General features: G+C 52.4%; 1 protein-coding gene across 1 annotated transcript; it reads left to right on the top strand.

The window, feature by feature from the left end:
* The first annotated feature begins 715 nt into the window (after positions 1 to 715).
* On the top strand, positions 716 to 16612 carry DHX38 (DEAH-box helicase 38). Its single transcript, XM_049786333.1, has 27 exons — positions 716 to 852; positions 3560 to 3901; positions 4363 to 4550; positions 5201 to 5305; positions 5706 to 5847; positions 5965 to 6083; positions 6220 to 6296; positions 6681 to 6836; positions 7272 to 7433; positions 7588 to 7695; positions 7973 to 8085; positions 8812 to 8949; positions 9144 to 9330; positions 9415 to 9600; positions 9810 to 9950; positions 10264 to 10374; positions 10462 to 10578; positions 10736 to 10843; positions 11198 to 11310; positions 11887 to 12095; positions 12198 to 12352; positions 12779 to 12934; positions 13045 to 13179; positions 13348 to 13473; positions 13986 to 14081; positions 15126 to 15247; positions 16158 to 16612. Exons 2-27 carry the CDS (start codon positions 3579 to 3581, stop codon positions 16240 to 16242), a joined length of 3678 nt encoding a protein of 1225 aa, XP_049642290.1. The 5' UTR covers positions 716 to 852; positions 3560 to 3578; the 3' UTR covers positions 16243 to 16612.
* The last annotated feature ends 170 nt before the right edge of the window (positions 16613 to 16782 follow it).

Raw genomic sequence — 16782 nt, 5'->3', positions numbered from 1 at the left:
ACCCCTAGTAAACCTAAACAACCAACCAAGAACAAAACCAACAGAATCATCCCGAGACTCCTGTAGATTACTTATAAAGAGAAAGCCGGGCGTCCCGGGGAGCTCTGTAGGTCGCAAACATGTTCCCCAACATCTGATACCTGACTAAAGATAAATGAAGCCTGGGGCTGTTATTCCTGGATTTAGTTGCTAAAAGACATTTACTTGTGCAACTCCCTCCTCTGGAAGCCGTCAGCGACTGCAACCCCGACTAGACGTTTCCTCTCCACTGAGACGATCCAGAACTCTGGTCTCGGGTAACCCAGGAGCGATCGCCTAGCAACCCTGATGACAGCTACGGGGACACGGAAACGGAAATAGAGGGGGCGCATGCGCAATAAGGGATCCGAAGCTCTGCATCACAATAGCCAATAGAAGGTAGAATTTTTACTCGCCTTCCCGGATGCTAAACTAGGACCGGAAGCTGTAGAGCTACTTTCGCCCTTAATAAACATGACGGATTCCGTGTCTCTTCTCATTTGGAGGCGGGGTCTCGCCTCTTAGCTTAAGCGTGATTGGCTCCAAGGAGATGCGGAAGTGTCGGTGATAAGAGTTCCGAAGGAGGTCTCTCTAGCCCCAAAGGAAGTTGTTATTGGCTTTCCGTCTCGTAGTTGGACGCTGGAACGACGTTTCCGGTTGCTCTCGATGGTATCTTCGATGGCTAGAGCGAGGCTCTCTCACGAGGCATTATGGGACAGTAATGGACGCTTTGAAGGTGTGGGTTTGTGCTCTCTAAGGCTGTCTGAGCAAGTATTGGAGGCACCGCAGCCCCCGAATTTGGGACCGAAGGTCCCGTGTGCCGGTCTCGGGGAGGTGAGTGTCCCTTTCCTGTTCTGATTCGGATCTGTGCCAATCCTGGCAGCTCCCAGAGGCGGATATTGTCTCGCCTCTGGTTTGGGCCTGGCTTTGGCAAGTCTTGCTCCTGGTCCCGCCCCAAGTGCTAACTTAGCTTACGGGATGTGACACTGGTCTCAGATGCGCCGGACTTTCTCTTTGCTCTGTTCCGATTCGGCTGCCTGGGGCGATCTCACTCCATGGATGCTGTTCCGGACTCAATCAGCATCCTTCCCCAAGTCTCCACCTTAGCCCACTCCAGATACACAGATCTGTCTGTCTGTCTGTCTGTCTGTCTGTCTGTCTGTCTGTCTGTCTGTCTGTCTGTGTCTCATCAGCATCCTTCCCCAAGTCTCTACCTTAGCCCACTCCAGATACACAGATCTCTCCCTCCTTCCCTCCCTCCCTCCCTCTCTCTCAGCATCTTTCCCAAGTTTCCACCTTAGCCAGATACACAGCGCGCTCTCTCTCCTCCCTCCCTCCCTCCCTCCCTCCCTCCCTCCCTCCCTCCCTCTCTCTCTCTCTCTCTCTCTCTCTCTCTCTCTCTCTCTCTCTCTCTCTCTCTCTCTCTCTCTCTCTCTCTCCCTCTCTCCCCTCTCTCTCTCGTTGGTTAGATGATCTCCTTATCTCTACCAAAATGTCATTAAGAAGGCAGGGGTTTTTCTTTTGTTCTCTGCTGTCCCTTTTTGCCAAAGGACAGAAATTAGTTTGCAGAGGGCTCTCAATCAGTGTTCATTGAATGAGCAAGACCAGTTTCTTCCTCATATTCTTTCTTGTATACTTCCCCAATCCTGCCTATAACTCCCTCCACTTTTTTTTTTTCTCAGCAGGTAGTTACATCTTGTCTATCAGGCTCTTTGTCTGTGCTATGGTATCTTTCCTTGGAGCCTGTAGTAATGTTTGAATTCCTGTTCTTTCATTAGTTTACGTATAGTCATTTATTTGTCAAATGAATTCTGGGCATGTATTTTCTGAAAACTCTCGAACAGAGCCTGCATATCTCTAGCTTTCTGTTTAGATTTCCTCATGTGTGTTCACTCACTGATGTATAACTCCCAGCTGCCCATTTCTGTTTGATGGCATTTGCCCAAATTCAGCTCTCATTTCTGCATTCATATGATGTGGTCATTCTATCAAGCAATACAACTCTATGTAGCTGTGCACATTAATCTGAACTAGGTCAAGTATTCTGGATTCTGGCATTAACCCATCTCTTGATAGTTCCTGTAATTCACTGACTTTTTGGAACAAGGGAAACCATACAATTGCTATTGTATGTTAATAATTGGATGGTGTTTAATGGGAAGTAAAGAGGGATTTGTTGGAAGTTGAGTACCAAAAAATTTTACAGTCATCTAAAGGCTTTGCAGATTCGGAGCCAGAGCGATAGCACAGCAGTAGGGTGTTTACCTTGCATACGGCTGACCCAGGTCGGACCTGGGTTCGATCCCTGCATTCCATATGTCCCCCAAGTCAGAGCAATTTCTGAGTGCATAGCCAGGAGTAACTCCTGTGCCTCACTGAGTGTGGCTCAAAAACAAAAAACAACAACAACAAAAAAAGATTTTGCAGATTTACCATTTCCTACTCTTGTGTTTTTCAGTAGTTTTGGTTAACATTTAGTGTTATTAAACAGAAAAAAATGCTTTAAAAATACAGCTTATCTTCCCAAATCACTCAATATATGGATCACAGGTAGCCCTATAACTTTGGTTTAAAGAGAGGGATAGAATAATTTGGGGAAAAAATGGCGAGAACCCCATCAACATATAGAAGAATGGCAAAGATATTATTATAGTTATACTTGTGTAACACTTTATGGATAGAGAATGTTAACCTATACTTTCATATTGGATTCTCTGAGTAGATAAAGCAAAGACCATTCCCACTTAAGAAATAAAGGTGTAAAAATAAATAAGAAAAAGAAAAAAGAAAAAAAAAAAGAAATAAAGGTGCAGGGCAGGAGCGATAACACACCAGCAGGGCATTTGCCTTGCACACGGCTGACCCAGGATGGAGATGGGTTCAATCTCCGGTGCCCTATATGGTCCCCCAAGCCAGAAGCAACTTCTGAGCACATAACCAGGAGTAACCCCTGAACATTACCAGGTGTGGCTCAAAAACCAAAAAAAGAAGTGTTATGTCTAATTAAAATTAAGTTGATTAAGTTGTTTCTGACTTAGAATTTAAGTAGTGTTTCCCCAATACTGCTGTCATGTTCTGTGGGAATCTGAGTGTGGTCTGCCCTGACTCAGTGATATCTTCTTGGGAAACCAGTGTTTGGGAATATGTGCTGGCATTTAGCCAGAGGATCTGTTAAGTTTCTCTGAGATCTGATGGACAGATCTTAGCAAGACTTAGCTAAAGAAATCCTGGTTTAGAAGAGGAAGCTTAGTTTCCCTGAGATAGAGCAAGATAGATAGAGGAGAGTGGCTAAAGTTCCTCCCGGCGTTCATAGTGGGAATCGCCCTCACCAGCACCTTTATATCGGGACTCAGAGAGGGGCCACCGGCCGTCTAGCCAAGACGGGTAATATACTGGTGGGGTACCCCAAAGTGGGTAGCCGAGGGGTATGATGAGGGTACGTTGGTGTTCATGGTTCAGGTCCCTGCCCCGCACAATACTGGGTCTCCTATGTCCTTTGTCCCTGGAATGTCCTCTACCACCTGGTTTGTCTTCCTTCTAGGCACTTCCCAGAGTCTACCATGGAGGATTCGAGCGAGGACACCTCGATCCATCGGTTGGAGGGCACTGACCTGGATTCTCAGGTTGGTGGTCTCATTTGTAAGACCAAGAGCGCAGCTAATGAGCAGCACGTCTTCAAGGCTCCAGCTCCCCGCCCTTCCTTGCTCGGCCTAGACTTGCTGGCTTCTCTGAAACGGAGGGAGCGAGAGGAGAAGGAAGAAGCGGAGGACAAGAAGAAGTCCAGAGTCTCCTCCTACAAGGACTGGGAAGAGAGCAAGGATGACCAGAAGGACATGGAGGAGGATGGCAGTGAGCAGTCTGGCCGAAGTGGCCGGACTGACAGGTAAAGGCTTTGACCTGAGTCGATGTAAAAGGAGGTTTTTTGTTTTTGTTTTGTTTTGGGGTCCACACCCAGCTGTGCACAAGTGTAACTCCTGCTTTTCACTCAGGAATCACTCCTGACAGGCTCGGGGGGACCATATGGTATACTGGGGATAGAACCTGGGTTGGCCGCATGCGAGGCAAATACCCTACCCATTGTATTATCACTCTAGCCCAAAAGGGAATTAAAGTAAATTTCTTGTTGCATGTCTAGCATATTTGGGTTTTACTATAGTTTTATAGTGTTGAGAAATTGATATATTCTTCAGATTTGTAGACAGTGTTCAAAGGTTACTGCAGAGCAGGTGATGGAAGTTAGCAATGCTTTGGGTGAAGTTGGTGGGGAGAAAGACAGGCCATTATTGACTCAGCCCAAAATCTGGGGTCAGGATTTCTCTTATAAAGTGAACTTAACTTTTTCAGGCATTATCGATTGGCCCGAGTAGAGACCCCCTCGCATCCTGGTGGTGTGAGTGAAGAGTTTTGGGAGCGCAGTCGGCAGAGAGAGCGAGAGCGGCGGGAACACGGGGTCTATGCTTCCTCCAAAGAAGAAAAGGAGCGGAAGAAGGCGAGGTCGCGTGATCGAGATGGGGAGCGCAAGAGAGACAGAGGTAAATGCCTGCCTACAGCTCCTCATGTATGAACACTCCTGCCTCTTTCCTGGGGTTTCCAACGTTCATACATAAGGGATCCCAGCTTCCCTCAGGCACATCTCAGAAACCATAACTGACAGTTGCCTTGGCTATAAAGGACAGTGATTTGGCAAAGCGAGACATAAAATCCATCCTTGGCTTTGCACGGAATCACAGGCATTTTATAGTTCATAGATTCATAATTAGACTAGAGACATGTAACTGCTCTTTTTTCAGTTCTTGAAGGAAAATAGCTGTTTGAATTTGAACATTCTAGCCAGTTTTCTTATCCTTGAAAGCATGATTGTGTGTCTGATTTTTCTTTTTTTGGGCCACATTCATTTGACGCTCAGGGGTTACTCCTGGCTAAGTGCTCAGAAATTGCCCCTGGCTTGGGGGGACCATATGGGACGGCGGGGGATCGAACCGCAGTCCTTCCTTGGCTAGCACTTGCAAGGCAGACACCTTACCTCTAGCGCCACTTCACTGGCCCCTGTCTGATTTTTCAAGAGCCCCTGGATCAGCCTTAGAGCAGGGCAGGTAGCAACTGATTGAGATGGAGTCAGGGTGAAGTCAGCAAGTTAGCGGCCACCCAGAGCTTCCTGAAAACCATGTGTCATTCTTGATAGATGAGCGGGACAGAAGCCGCCACAGCAGCAGGTCAGAGCGGGAAGGTGGGTCAGAGCGCAGCAGCCGAAGAAGTGAGCCCGAGAGCCCGCGACATCGACCTAAAGGTAGACCACAACGTTGTTTGTGAGCTTATGGGGTCACTTGTGAGATTCCTGTGGCTTATCCTTAATGGATTGCCCATTGACAGAGCCAATATTCCAGATAGTTTCCGAATTTCTTGGGATCTGTAGTTGGAGCCAGGTGGGAATGTTCTCTGCCCTCGGCCCTCTGCTGAGTAAGAATGTGGCCTGGTGATCACCTAGTGATATTCAGAGGTTACTCCTGGCTCTGGACTCAGGAATCTCTCCTGGCAGGTTTGGGGGACCATATGGGATGGCAGGGATTGAATCTGGGTAGGCTGTGTGCAAAGCAAGCACCCTAACTATGCTATCACTTCAGCCCTAGTTGTTGAGCCTCATCTTGGTCTAATAAGTTGCTGTCTGTGTCTGTCTCCCTGTGCCCCAGATGCCAGCACCCCGTCAAGGTCCACCTGGGAGGAGGAGGAGAGCGGCTACAGTTCCTCCCGGCGTTCGCAGTGGGAATCACCCTCACCAGCACCTTCCTATCGGGACTCAGAGCGGGGCCACCGGCCATCTAGCCGAGATAGGTATTATTCTGGTGGAGCACCCTGGAGTGGGTAGCCAAGGGCAGGTGTGATGAGGGTACGTTGGCGCTCATGGTTCAGGTCCCTGCCAGGCACAATACTGGGTCTCCTATGTGCCAGGTCTGTGCGGAGTAAATACTCAGATGACACTCCCCTGCCAACCCCGTCCTATAAGTACAACGAGTGGGCTGATGACAGAAGGCACCTGGGCTCCACCCCGCGGCTATCCAGGGGTCGAGGTAAGGTGGGGTAGTAGGAAGCAGCGTCTCACACCCCAGGGAAGCCACAGAGCAGGTACCTTGGTTCTGGCACGCCTGCACAATGCTGTGGAGATAAACTTGAGGTCATGACAGCTGATCTGCCCCTGTTCTTCAGGACGACGTGAGGATGGTGAGGACGGGATTTCCTTTGACACCGAAGAGGAGCGACAGCAATGGGAGGATGATCAGAGGGTAAACTTGGACATCTTTTATGGGGCTGAAGTGATGGGACCTTCCAGGGGCATGTAAGTGACCATAAGTGACAGCTGTGGGGGTCCTCAAATTACACACTAGAAGGACTAGACAGTTGAGCAGTGAACAGTGTGAAGGAAACGGAAACCCATAGCCCTGGAATCTCTTTCCAGAGATTTTCAGAAGGGCTCTGACTCCACAGAGAAGCCTCCTGCCTCCTGGGGAAGGTCACACCTATTGCTTCTAGTGCACTGGCACCCCCAGGTGGCGAACCTAAGGGAGTGCAGCCACATGAGGCTGCTTCCTGAAGCCCCAGACCCCAGCTTCTAGTCTTCAGCTTGTGGCCCAGCCCTTGTCCTCACTGCTCTGTCTTGTGTGCTGCAGCAAGCTGACCGTGATTGGTACATGATGGATGAAGGTTACGATGAGTTCCACAATCCCCTGGCCTACTCCTCTGAGGACTATGTAAGGCGACGGGAGCAGCACTTGCATAAGCAGAAGCAGAAGCGCATTTCTGCCCAGCGGAGACAGATCAATGAGGTGAGGGGAGCAGAGCAGGAGTAGGAAACACAGGGAGACAGCTGGTCATGCTTGGGGGCCTGGCCTAGAGCCCTAGCAGTGGCTTAGAATTCACTTTAGGTTTGTTTTTAATTTGGGCTTTTGTGCCACATCCAGCAAGCACCTTGACCTCTGTTCTGTCTCTCCCACAAGTAGCTGAAAACAGCACCCCTTATCTCAACCTCTCTGCAGCACTTGGAGCTGATAGGCCAGTGTACCTTTGTGCATGTCCATGTAGAGGGTGGGCCGGAGAGCGGTGCTTAGCTTGGGCCAGTAGTGAGGCCACTGGGAGTCAGTGCTGCCTCTGTCCAAGGAGTGACTCCCTGGTCTAACCCCCCTCTATCAGAACTCAAGGCTGGATGTGCCTGGACCTGGGTGGCTATGTCTGAGCATGGCATCCATTTATGGCCCATTCAGGATAATGAACGCTGGGAGACCAACCGCATGCTCACCAGTGGGGTGGTCCACCGGCTGGAGGTGGACGAGGACTTTGAGGAAGACAGTGCGGCCAAGGTGCATCTAATGGTGCACAATCTGGTGCCTCCCTTCCTGGATGGGCGCATTGTCTTCACCAAGCAGGTGGGTGTCCTTCTCTTGGCAGAGAAGAGGTGAGGTATTGAGACCCTCATCTAGGCAGCGTGGCCGCCTTTCTCTGTGGTGGGTTGCTCCGGGGCAGGGGACCTTTTGGTCGGCTGCTCGATTGGCAGAAACTGACCTCTCTCTCCCTCTGCAGCCTGAGCCTGTGATTCCTGTCAAAGATGCCACCTCTGACCTGGCCATCATTGCTCGTAAAGGCAGCCAGACTGTGCGCAAGCACCGGGAACAGAAGGAGCGCAAGAAGGTTGATTTAGGGCACTGCTTCTCTTCTCACTTCCTTTAGAGAACTCACATGTCCTCCTAGGCTGGGTCCCTGGGGGAAGGTTAAGGACCCATAGCACCAAGATCAGCCTCCAGGGCCTGAGCCCTGACACTTTGGGAGTTGAAGGCTGGAGTCTGGCTTGGGGCTGGGGTGGCCTGTAGGGTCATATGAACCTTCCTTCCATCAGAGGAAATTGCTGCTAGTCCCTTCAGTCACAGACTGCTGATGGGCTGAAACCACCCCATTTTTTCTATCTCAGGCTCAGCACAAACACTGGGAACTGGCTGGAACCAAGCTGGGAGACCTCATGGGTGTGAAGAAAGAGGAGGAGCCTGATAAAGCACTAACGGAAGACGGGAAGGTGGACTACAAGTAGGGGCTGGCGCGTGCTTAGGGCTCGGGTGGTATAACAGATAAATGGTGGTTGTAACCTAGAAATATGTTACTTTTTTTTTCATTTGTTTTTGGGCCACATCCAGTTTTGTTGCTCCTGGCTCTGCACTCAGGAATCACTCCTGGTGGGCTCTGGACCATATGGGATTCTGGGGATTAAACCTGGATTGGCATGTGCAAGACAAACATCCTGTCTACTGTACTGTCATTCTGGCCCCAGGAAACACACTACACTTTGAAGCTTTCTGGCACCCCATATGGTTCTCCTAGTGACCTCTGAGCTCAGAGCCAGGAATCAGCCCTCAGCACCACTAGGTATGGCCCCAAAACAAAACAGAATAATTGAAACCAAAGAAGCCCTAGGTAAACTAAACTAAGGACGTGCCATGCTGAGGAGGGTCGCCCAACTGGGCTCTTGACTTCAGCCGTGACTTCTCTCAGCCTTCTGGCCATGTGCTGGGGTTGGGTCTGGGCAGATTAGAGTAGCCTCAGTTCTGAGCAGGGGCTTTGCTGACCTGTCCCTGAGTGTGCAAGGGATCAGCTGTGCCAGTTTTGAGGGGTGAGGGGGGTCCTCTGGAGAGGTGAAGCCTTGTAATTTCTATGGCTGTTCTTGTGGTGGGGCAGAGGCTGGAGGGCAGTGACCCAGTTTGGGAGTCATGGGTGTTGGGACAGGGCGCAGACTCTGAAGCTGCTGTGCTTTCTCAGAACGGAGCAGAAGTTCGCAGATCACATGAAGAAGAAGAGTGAGGCCAGTAGCGAGTTTGCCAAGAAGAAGTCTATCCTGGAGCAGCGGCAATACCTGCCCATCTTCGCAGTGCAGCAGGAGCTGCTCACCATTATCAGGTCATTCTGGCTCTGTGAAGGGGTGGTGAGGATTTTTGGATGCTGTATCATGTCTCTGACCCCTCACTGTCCTCTGGTGTCCCGGCATGGAGCTTCACTCTATACGGAATCTCTTTTCCAGTCAGGCATGCTCCGAGCTGCCTCCCCGAGTGACTGAGCCTGACTCTCCCTTTGCCGTTTCCTCCCTTTACCAGAGACAACAGCATCGTGATCGTGGTTGGTGAGACAGGGAGCGGGAAGACCACGCAGCTGACGCAGTACCTGCACGAGGACGGCTACACGGACTACGGCATGATCGGGTGCACACAACCACGACGTGTGGCTGCCATGTCCGTGGCCAAGAGAGTCAGTGAGGAGATGGGGGGCAGCCTTGGCGAGGAGGTGAGTGGGCGTGGTGGGAGGAGCTGGGTTCCTCCTCCACCCTAGTAGCAACTGTGTCTCTGAACTTCTGTCTCTGTCTTCAAGGTGGGGTACGCCATCCGTTTCGAGGACTGCACGTCGGAAAACACCTTGATCAAGTACATGACAGATGGTATCTTGTTGCGGGAATCGCTTCGGGAGGCCGACCTGGACCACTATAGCGCCATCATCATGGACGAGGCCCATGAGCGCTCGCTCAACACTGACGTGCTCTTTGGGCTGCTACGTGAGGTGGGGCCCCTGCACTCACAGCCACTCAGCAGGTGGAAGCAAAGGGGGCCTTCTGGTCACTTCTCCTCTGCTGCTCTGGTGGCAGCTTGTGGATCTCTCCCTTGCACCTTCTTTGGCACTGACTTGGGGTTTGTTTGGGAGAAGTACTGATGAAACTGGGAAGCAGCAGCCTCTCCCACGGAGCTGCCTCTGAGGGAGTCTCTTTTTAGGTGGTGGCTCGGCGCTCAGACCTGAAGCTCATCGTCACCTCGGCCACCATGGATGCTGATAAGTTTGCAGCCTTCTTTGGGAATGTCCCCATCTTCCACATTCCGGGCCGTACCTTCCCTGTGGACATTCTCTTTAGCAAGGTGCTTCCAGGGGCTGGATTGGGTGAGGGATACTGATTTGGAGGTGACTGTGAGGCAGGAAGCAGCCCCAGAGCTTGGGGACATAGGATGGCTCCAGCAGGGGAAGAATTTGCTTTTCAGTGGGTCGTCTGTGTGGGACCCAGATCACTGGGTCTCACCACCCATAGGTGCAGCAACCTTATAGCTTTGGTGTCAGGCCCCCAAGCAGCAGCTTGGCCCCAGTGTCAGTGGGGTGTGGTGGAGAGTAGTAGGGTGTGATGATGCCTGGCTGGCATGCCCTGGCCTATGTGCTGATAGGCTATGGCTGCTGCAGACCCCGCAGGAGGACTACGTGGAGGCAGCAGTGAAACAGTCCTTGCAGGTACACCTGTCAGGCGCTCCTGGGGACATCCTTATCTTCATGCCTGGCCAGGAGGACATTGAGGTACCTGCCATGGATGTGAGGGACCACTAAGCTTTCCTTTGGGTGGTGCTGGGACCTCAGGGGAACTCACATTGTCTCTGCTCTCAGGTGACCTCGGACCAGATTGTGGAACACTTGGAAGAGCTGGAGAATGCGCCCGCCCTTGCTGTGCTGCCTATCTATTCCCAGTTGCCCTCTGACCTCCAGGCCAAAATTTTCCAGAAGGTAAAAGAAAGCTGAGCCAGAGCTCAGAGTTCCTCTTGTGGCTTGGTGGGGGACAAGATTTTGGGGATGTTTTTTCACTGGCAGGGTAGATATCTCCTCACTTCGGAAAGTAGTATCTTCCTGACAGCCGCTTCTGCTCCGCACCCTCTTCCTGCAGGCTCCAGATGGCGTCCGCAAGTGCATCGTTGCCACCAATATTGCCGAGACGTCTCTGACGGTGGACGGCATCATGTTCGTGATCGACTCTGGTTATTGTAAATTAAAGGTGAGAGGATACAGCTGGGCATCTCCCAAAGCTACCCCATCTCTGGGGTTCTCAGGGTAGGCAGGTGCTTGATCTCCAGCCCTTTTTGAGACTCAGGGGTATTCTTGATTTTGTTTTTGGGCCACACCTGCCGGTGCTGCGAGGTTACTCTTGGTCCTGCGTTCAGCAATAATTCCTAGCAGGCTCGGGGGACCATATGGGATGCTGGGGATTGAACCTGGGTCAGCTGCATGCAAGACAAATGCTCCAGCCCCAGGGATGTTCTTGGGTGTGGGCAGTTTCTCGGGTTTGTCCTGCCCTGTACTACAGCAGGTTTATATTTGTAGCCACTTGCTTCTTTGCTGCCTCTCGTAGGTCTTCAACCCCAGGATCGGCATGGACGCACTGCAGATCTACCCCATCAGTCAGGCCAATGCCAACCAGAGGTCAGGGCGAGCCGGCAGGACGGGCCCAGGTCAGTGCTTCAGGTAGGAGCCCTGTGCTGGCCTTGCAGGGCGGCGCAGCCTTGCTGTGTGCAGAGTCCTGGTGGGGCCAACCCAGAGTGGACTAGTCGACTCCTGAGGAGACCTGGAAGCCAGTTTCTTTCTGTCCCAAGTGGCCACTTGGGCAACGCTCCTTGTTTTGGCCATTCAGACCCTGGAAGACAGTCCAGCACTCCCCCAGGCTCAGACTGCACAAACGCCCTTACTGCTGTCTTCCTTCTGCACTTACCCTTTCTCCTTTCTGCTTCAGGGTTTAGGATAGGCTTTCACTGTCTGAGAACATGTTCCCCATAGAAATTTTGGGACTTGGGACCCGAAGCCAAGAAAACCCGGCTGTGAGCCCAGGCCTGAGGGCAGTAGAAGGACTAAGGCACTTGCAGGCAGGCAGGAGGCAGAGGCGCGGGTGGGCTGAGTTAGCTGTAGGTGGACAGCCAGGGTCTCCGAGAATGCAGGTGTAGAGGGATGAGGAAAGTTGGGGGGTGGGGGTTCTCCTGGCTGCTGTGGGAGTGCTGGGGCTGCATCACCACAGGCAGCAGTAGTCGAACCCCTTGACTCCCATAGGCTGTACACCCAGAGTGCCTACAAGAACGAGCTGCTCACCACGACAGTACCTGAGATCCAGCGGACCAACCTGGCCAATGTGGTGCTGCTGCTCAAGTCTTTGGGGGTGCAGGACCTACTGCAGTTCCACTTCATGGACCCACCACCCGAGGACAACATGCTCAACTCCATGTACCAGCTCTGGATCCTGGGTGCCCTGGACAACACAGGTATGGGGATGGGGGACCCTAATACCCGGCCCCTTGACACTTTCCCCTCCAGCCCATGCCACTGCATGCTCTGAGTATTGGGGTTCTGCTCTCCTCTCACAGGCGGCCTGACCTCGACGGGACGGCTGATGGTGGAATTCCCATTGGACCCAGCCCTGTCCAAGATGCTCATCGTCTCCTGCGACATGGGCTGCAGCTCTGAGACACTGCTCATCGTGTCCATGCTCTCAGTCCCTGCCATCTTCTACCGGCCCAAGGTGGGCTCTGGCAAGGGCCCTGGGCCCTGCCCAGAAACCTCAAGGAGGGAGCGGGGAGACTTGGCTTTCATGAATGGTTGGAGGGCAACAACATCTGTTTTACTCTGCAAAAAATTGCATTTTTTTTTTTTTGGTTTGTTTTTTTGGGCCACACAGTGGCACTCAGGGGTTACCCCTGGCTTTGTGCTAAGAAATTGCTCCTGGCAGGCTCGGGGGACCATATGGGATACCAGGAATTTAACCCGGGTTTGTCCCAGGTTGGCTGCTTGCTTGCAAGGCAAATACCGTACCGCTGTGCTATCACACTAGCCCCTTCAAACAACTTTCTGCAGCTCCTGCAGAGTGAATGCATCTGAGGAGATGACCTGAGGACCCAGGTCCTTCCCTCCATACCCAGATTCAAGCTCCTGTCTTTTTGCTTCCCAGGGCCGAGAGGAGGAGAGTGACCAGATCCGTGAAAAGTTTGCTGTGCCTGAGAGCGACCACCTGACCTACCTGAATGTCTACCTGCAATGGAAGAACAACAACTACTCCACCATCTGGTGTAATGACCACTTCATCCATGCCAAGGCCATGCGGAAGGTGTGGGAGTGGGACACCTGGGAAGTGGGGTGTAGGGAGGCAGGGGGGGCGGGTTTGAGCAGGCTGAGTTGGGAGGGTCTGTCTCATTTCCCTCTGCCATCCCACCATAGGTCAGGGAGGTGCGCGCGCAGCTGAAGGACATCATGGTGCAGCAGCGCATGAGCCTGGCCTCGTGTGGCACTGACTGGGACATCGTACGCAAGTGCATCTGTGCCGCATACTTCCACCAGGCTGCCAAACTCAAGGTGAGCCCCACGGTGCTGGGGTCTTCCTGGCTCTGCACCTCTCATGGCGCCCCAGTCCCCAAAGTGTGAACCCCAGTGTGTGGTGTGTTGGGAGCTGCCCATCTGCACAGCCTTCTCCTGATGTGGCCTCCTCATCCTGGGCTGTGTCCTGTCTTCTTGTCTTCTTAGGGGATTGGGGAGTATGTGAACGTCCGAACGGGGATGCCCTGCCACTTGCACCCCACTAGCTCCCTCTTTGGAATGGGTTATACCCCAGACTACATCGTGTATCACGAGCTGGTCATGACCACTAAGGTAAGTCTTGCGGCATGGAGGTCCCCGGATAGACCTTCAGAGCCCTTCATGTTTCCCGAATGAGCTCAGACTCAGGAGACTGTGGCTACTGCTGCCAGGCTTTGAGGAGCAGCAGGACAACATTAGCAGCATTAACTGCCGTCTAGTGGTCTCGGCTCTGCCAACACCATTGTTGGACACTAGTAGCCTGGGACCAGTAGCCCTTTTGGTGGTGGTGGGTCTGTGGGGTGTTTTAGGGTGGCTGTGCCGGGGTGTCATGTAGTGGTAGCTCTGTGGGATATTTTAGGGGTAGTGGCAATGTAGGGGTATCTTGCTGGTCATCACGAATGGGGCATTCTCTCATGTGTGAAGGAATTTGGGTCAGAGAAAGGGGTGCTGGATGGCACGTTCCAGTGTCAGAGTGTTTGCCACTGGTTCCCTGCACCCTGGGCCTGGTAGTGGCTGCTGTCTGTGTTGATGTGGATACTCCCAAGCGTTGGCCTTCCCTGACCGCCTATTCCCTCCCATGGCAGGAGTACATGCAGTGTGTGACCGCTGTGGATGGAGAGTGGCTTGCAGAGCTGGGGCCCATGTTCTACAGTGTGAAGCAGGCAGGAAAGTCACGGCAGGTATGGTGGCACTTGGGTTACTCCTGACTCTGCTCAGAAATCACTCTTAGTGGGCCCTGGATGGGATGCTGGGGATTGAAGCCAAGTTGGCCTTATGCAAGGCAAATGCCCTACCCACTGTGTTAATTGCTTTGGCTCCTGGAAACAGTTCTTGAAAGTGCAAACTTTCATGGAAGTAGGGAAAATTAGCTCAAGGAGCTCCACTCCTGCTACCTTGCTCCCTGATCATACTGTTCTGCCCGCTTACGGTTCCATACCCCACCATTTTTCCCGGGGAGATTGGAAGTTGTGGTTGTTTCCCTTTGCTCCATTGAGAACCACCACTGAGCCAAGTTGGTAACCTCTGACTTAAAGTAGCACAGGTGTCAGCTTAGATCACCCATAAATCTTGGGGTCTGCCTATTTCTCAGAATTTTGCTTAGAACCCCATCTGTGGTCTTGCAAGACCATTAATCCTTGACGGTCGCTAGAGCCTTCCACCCTCCTTCACATCACTCGTTTTGTTCCAAGGTCACTTTATGTGACTGATGTGCTTGACTTAAGTCTCAGACAACATGGTTGGCTGTTGTATAGATTCTGTCTCATCCTCCTCATTTAGCCTGGGAGATGCTTTCAGTTCTTACTACCAGTGGCTGCTTCCTCATGGTTTTGTCTAACTGGGCCTCAGCCTCAGGGTCAAACTATTTTAGGATGAGCAGAGAGCTAGACTTGTGGCTGGCTCAGGGATGTGGAAATAAATGCATTTTGGGGTATGCTGGCACAGCTCTTTAGAGCTGTGGGGGCACATGTGGTGCCGTGACCCGAGCCCCCACTCACCTGTCTGCCTATGCTCCAGCTCCTCACAGACCTGGTGCCCATTTGCATCAGGTCTGTACCTGTGCTCAGGTCCAAGTGCTTAGGCTGCAGAAAGGGGTGGTGCTGTGGTTCTCCCCTCTGTTTCCCAACATTTCCTTCTGAGCTGGGGAGGCTGGGGTTGATGCACTTGCCTGCAGCTTGGAGACACAGGCTCATGAGGCCAGCCCCCATTGCCCCTCTTGTCCCTAGGAGAACCGCCGACGGGCCAAGGAAGAGGCATCTGCCATGGAAGAGGAGATGGCGCTGGCCGAGGAGCAGCTACGAGCCCGGCGGCTGGAGCAGGAGAAGCGCAGCCCCCTGGGCAGTGTTCGGTGGGTGATGGCACCTCAGGGACTGGCAGACAGGACTGGGCTGTGCTTCCCTGCCCCTCCTAGCCTGGTAGTGCTGAGAGCAGAGGAAAGGATACCAGTGTGGGCCCTGGATACCATCTCTGCTCCGATACCCTTCAGACAGTGGCTCTTTACTGACACTTAACACAAACGTTTCAGTGGCCCATGACCATGTTCAGTAACCTCCAGAACTTTGGAGAGTCCAATGTTCTGGGGAATGGTTTTCTTTTTGCTATTGTTTTTGGTTGTACTTGGCAGTGTTCAGGGGTTACTCCTGGTTCTGTGCTCAGAAACCATTCTTGGCAGGCTCTAGGGTCCCTATGGGTTGCTAGGGATGATGCCGGGGATCGAACCTGGGTCTGCCGCATGAAAGGCAAATGCCCTCCCTGCTGTGCTATTGCTCTAGGCCCAGGGGCTGGTTTTTGAATCACATAAAGTTCAAATTGGAAGTGCCCCAGGTGAAATCAAGAGCTGGGAGGTGTGACACTTCGATGTCCATAGGGTGGTGTCATCCTCCTGGTTCCTGGGTATATGGTGGGATATCAGGGCACTGTCCCCTGGGGCAGTTCCTTCGAACTCAATAATTTAGCCTTGTTTATTGGGTTCATTCTGCCCCTGTAGGGGCCAGGCTGAACAGACAGGGCCTGAGTGTAGGATTCCTAGTGGTCCTGCCCCATTAACGGCAGAGCCACAGTTCAGCAGAGGAGGTCTGAAGCCCAGCTTGGGAATGAACAGATGCTCAGCTCCTTAGAATCCACCTTAGCACCAGCCTGGCCATGGAACTGGGCTCTGTCCCTATCCCTAGTGGAGCAGCTCAAGACACCCCTCAGCACTGTTAGACATCCTGTGGGAATGGGCAGTGCAATGCATGAGCCTTTTCCTTTGTTTCTAGGTCTACCAGGATCTATACTCCTGGCCGGAAAGAACAGGGGGAGCCAATGACCCCTCGCCGCACACCGGCCCGCTTTGGCCTCTGAGCTGACACTGGGCTTGCAGAGGAGGGACCCTGTGGCTGCAGCATCCCAGAGCTGTCCGGCAAACCCTTCCATGTGTCCTACCCTGGCACGTCAAGCTTCCAGGGGACATGCCTCCTGGGCTAGGCCTTCTCGGTGCGGGCACTGGAAGGAACGAGTGCAGAATGGTCCAGAAGCCGCCCAAGCACCCAGAGGTGCTGAACTGCAGCCCATGGCAGCCAGCACCATCCACGGGACATGGGGTGTCAGAGACTTGGCCAGGATGCTGTTTTTTAAAATGAAATCTTGTGTAAAGCAACAAAATAGCTTTAAAGAGGGAATTTTAATTTGATTATAATTCAGGGTTTGGAAATAAATTTATTGTTTATAAAAATGTTAGGGCATTGCTGATTGGTCCTTTCCCTGTCAGTGCCCTGAATGAATCACAATGGAGATGTGACCTGGCTCTTGCCTTTTGAACCCAGCGGAGGATGTTTCCTGTCAAGTTATGAGCCCCTTTCTCTTGGCCTGCCTTCCCCAGCTGATGCATCTCAAGTCTCCTGT

The sequence above is a fragment of the Suncus etruscus genome, chromosome 14, assembly GCF_024139225.1.
Source record: "Suncus etruscus isolate mSunEtr1 chromosome 14, mSunEtr1.pri.cur, whole genome shotgun sequence".
NCBI classification, from domain to species: Eukaryota; Metazoa; Chordata; class Mammalia; order Eulipotyphla; family Soricidae; genus Suncus; species Suncus etruscus.
The sequence above is the reverse complement of the archived record's forward strand: the minus strand, read 5'-3'. Positions and strand labels throughout refer to the sequence as shown.

What these genes read in the sequence shown, in the direction of transcription:
- DHX38 (XM_049786333.1), top strand. Translation starts at nt 3,579, where the DNA reads ATGGAGGATTCGAGCGAGGACACCTCGATCCATCGGTTGGAGGGCACT. An exon ending in CGAAGTGGCCGGACTGACAG is followed by an intron (nt 3,902 to 4,362) that starts GTAAAGGCTTTG and finishes TAACTTTTTCAG; the next exon opens with GCATTATCGATTGGCCCGAG. An exon ending in AGCGGAGACAGATCAATGAG is followed by an intron (nt 6,837 to 7,271) that starts GTGAGGGGAGCA and finishes TGGCCCATTCAG; the next exon opens with GATAATGAACGCTGGGAGAC.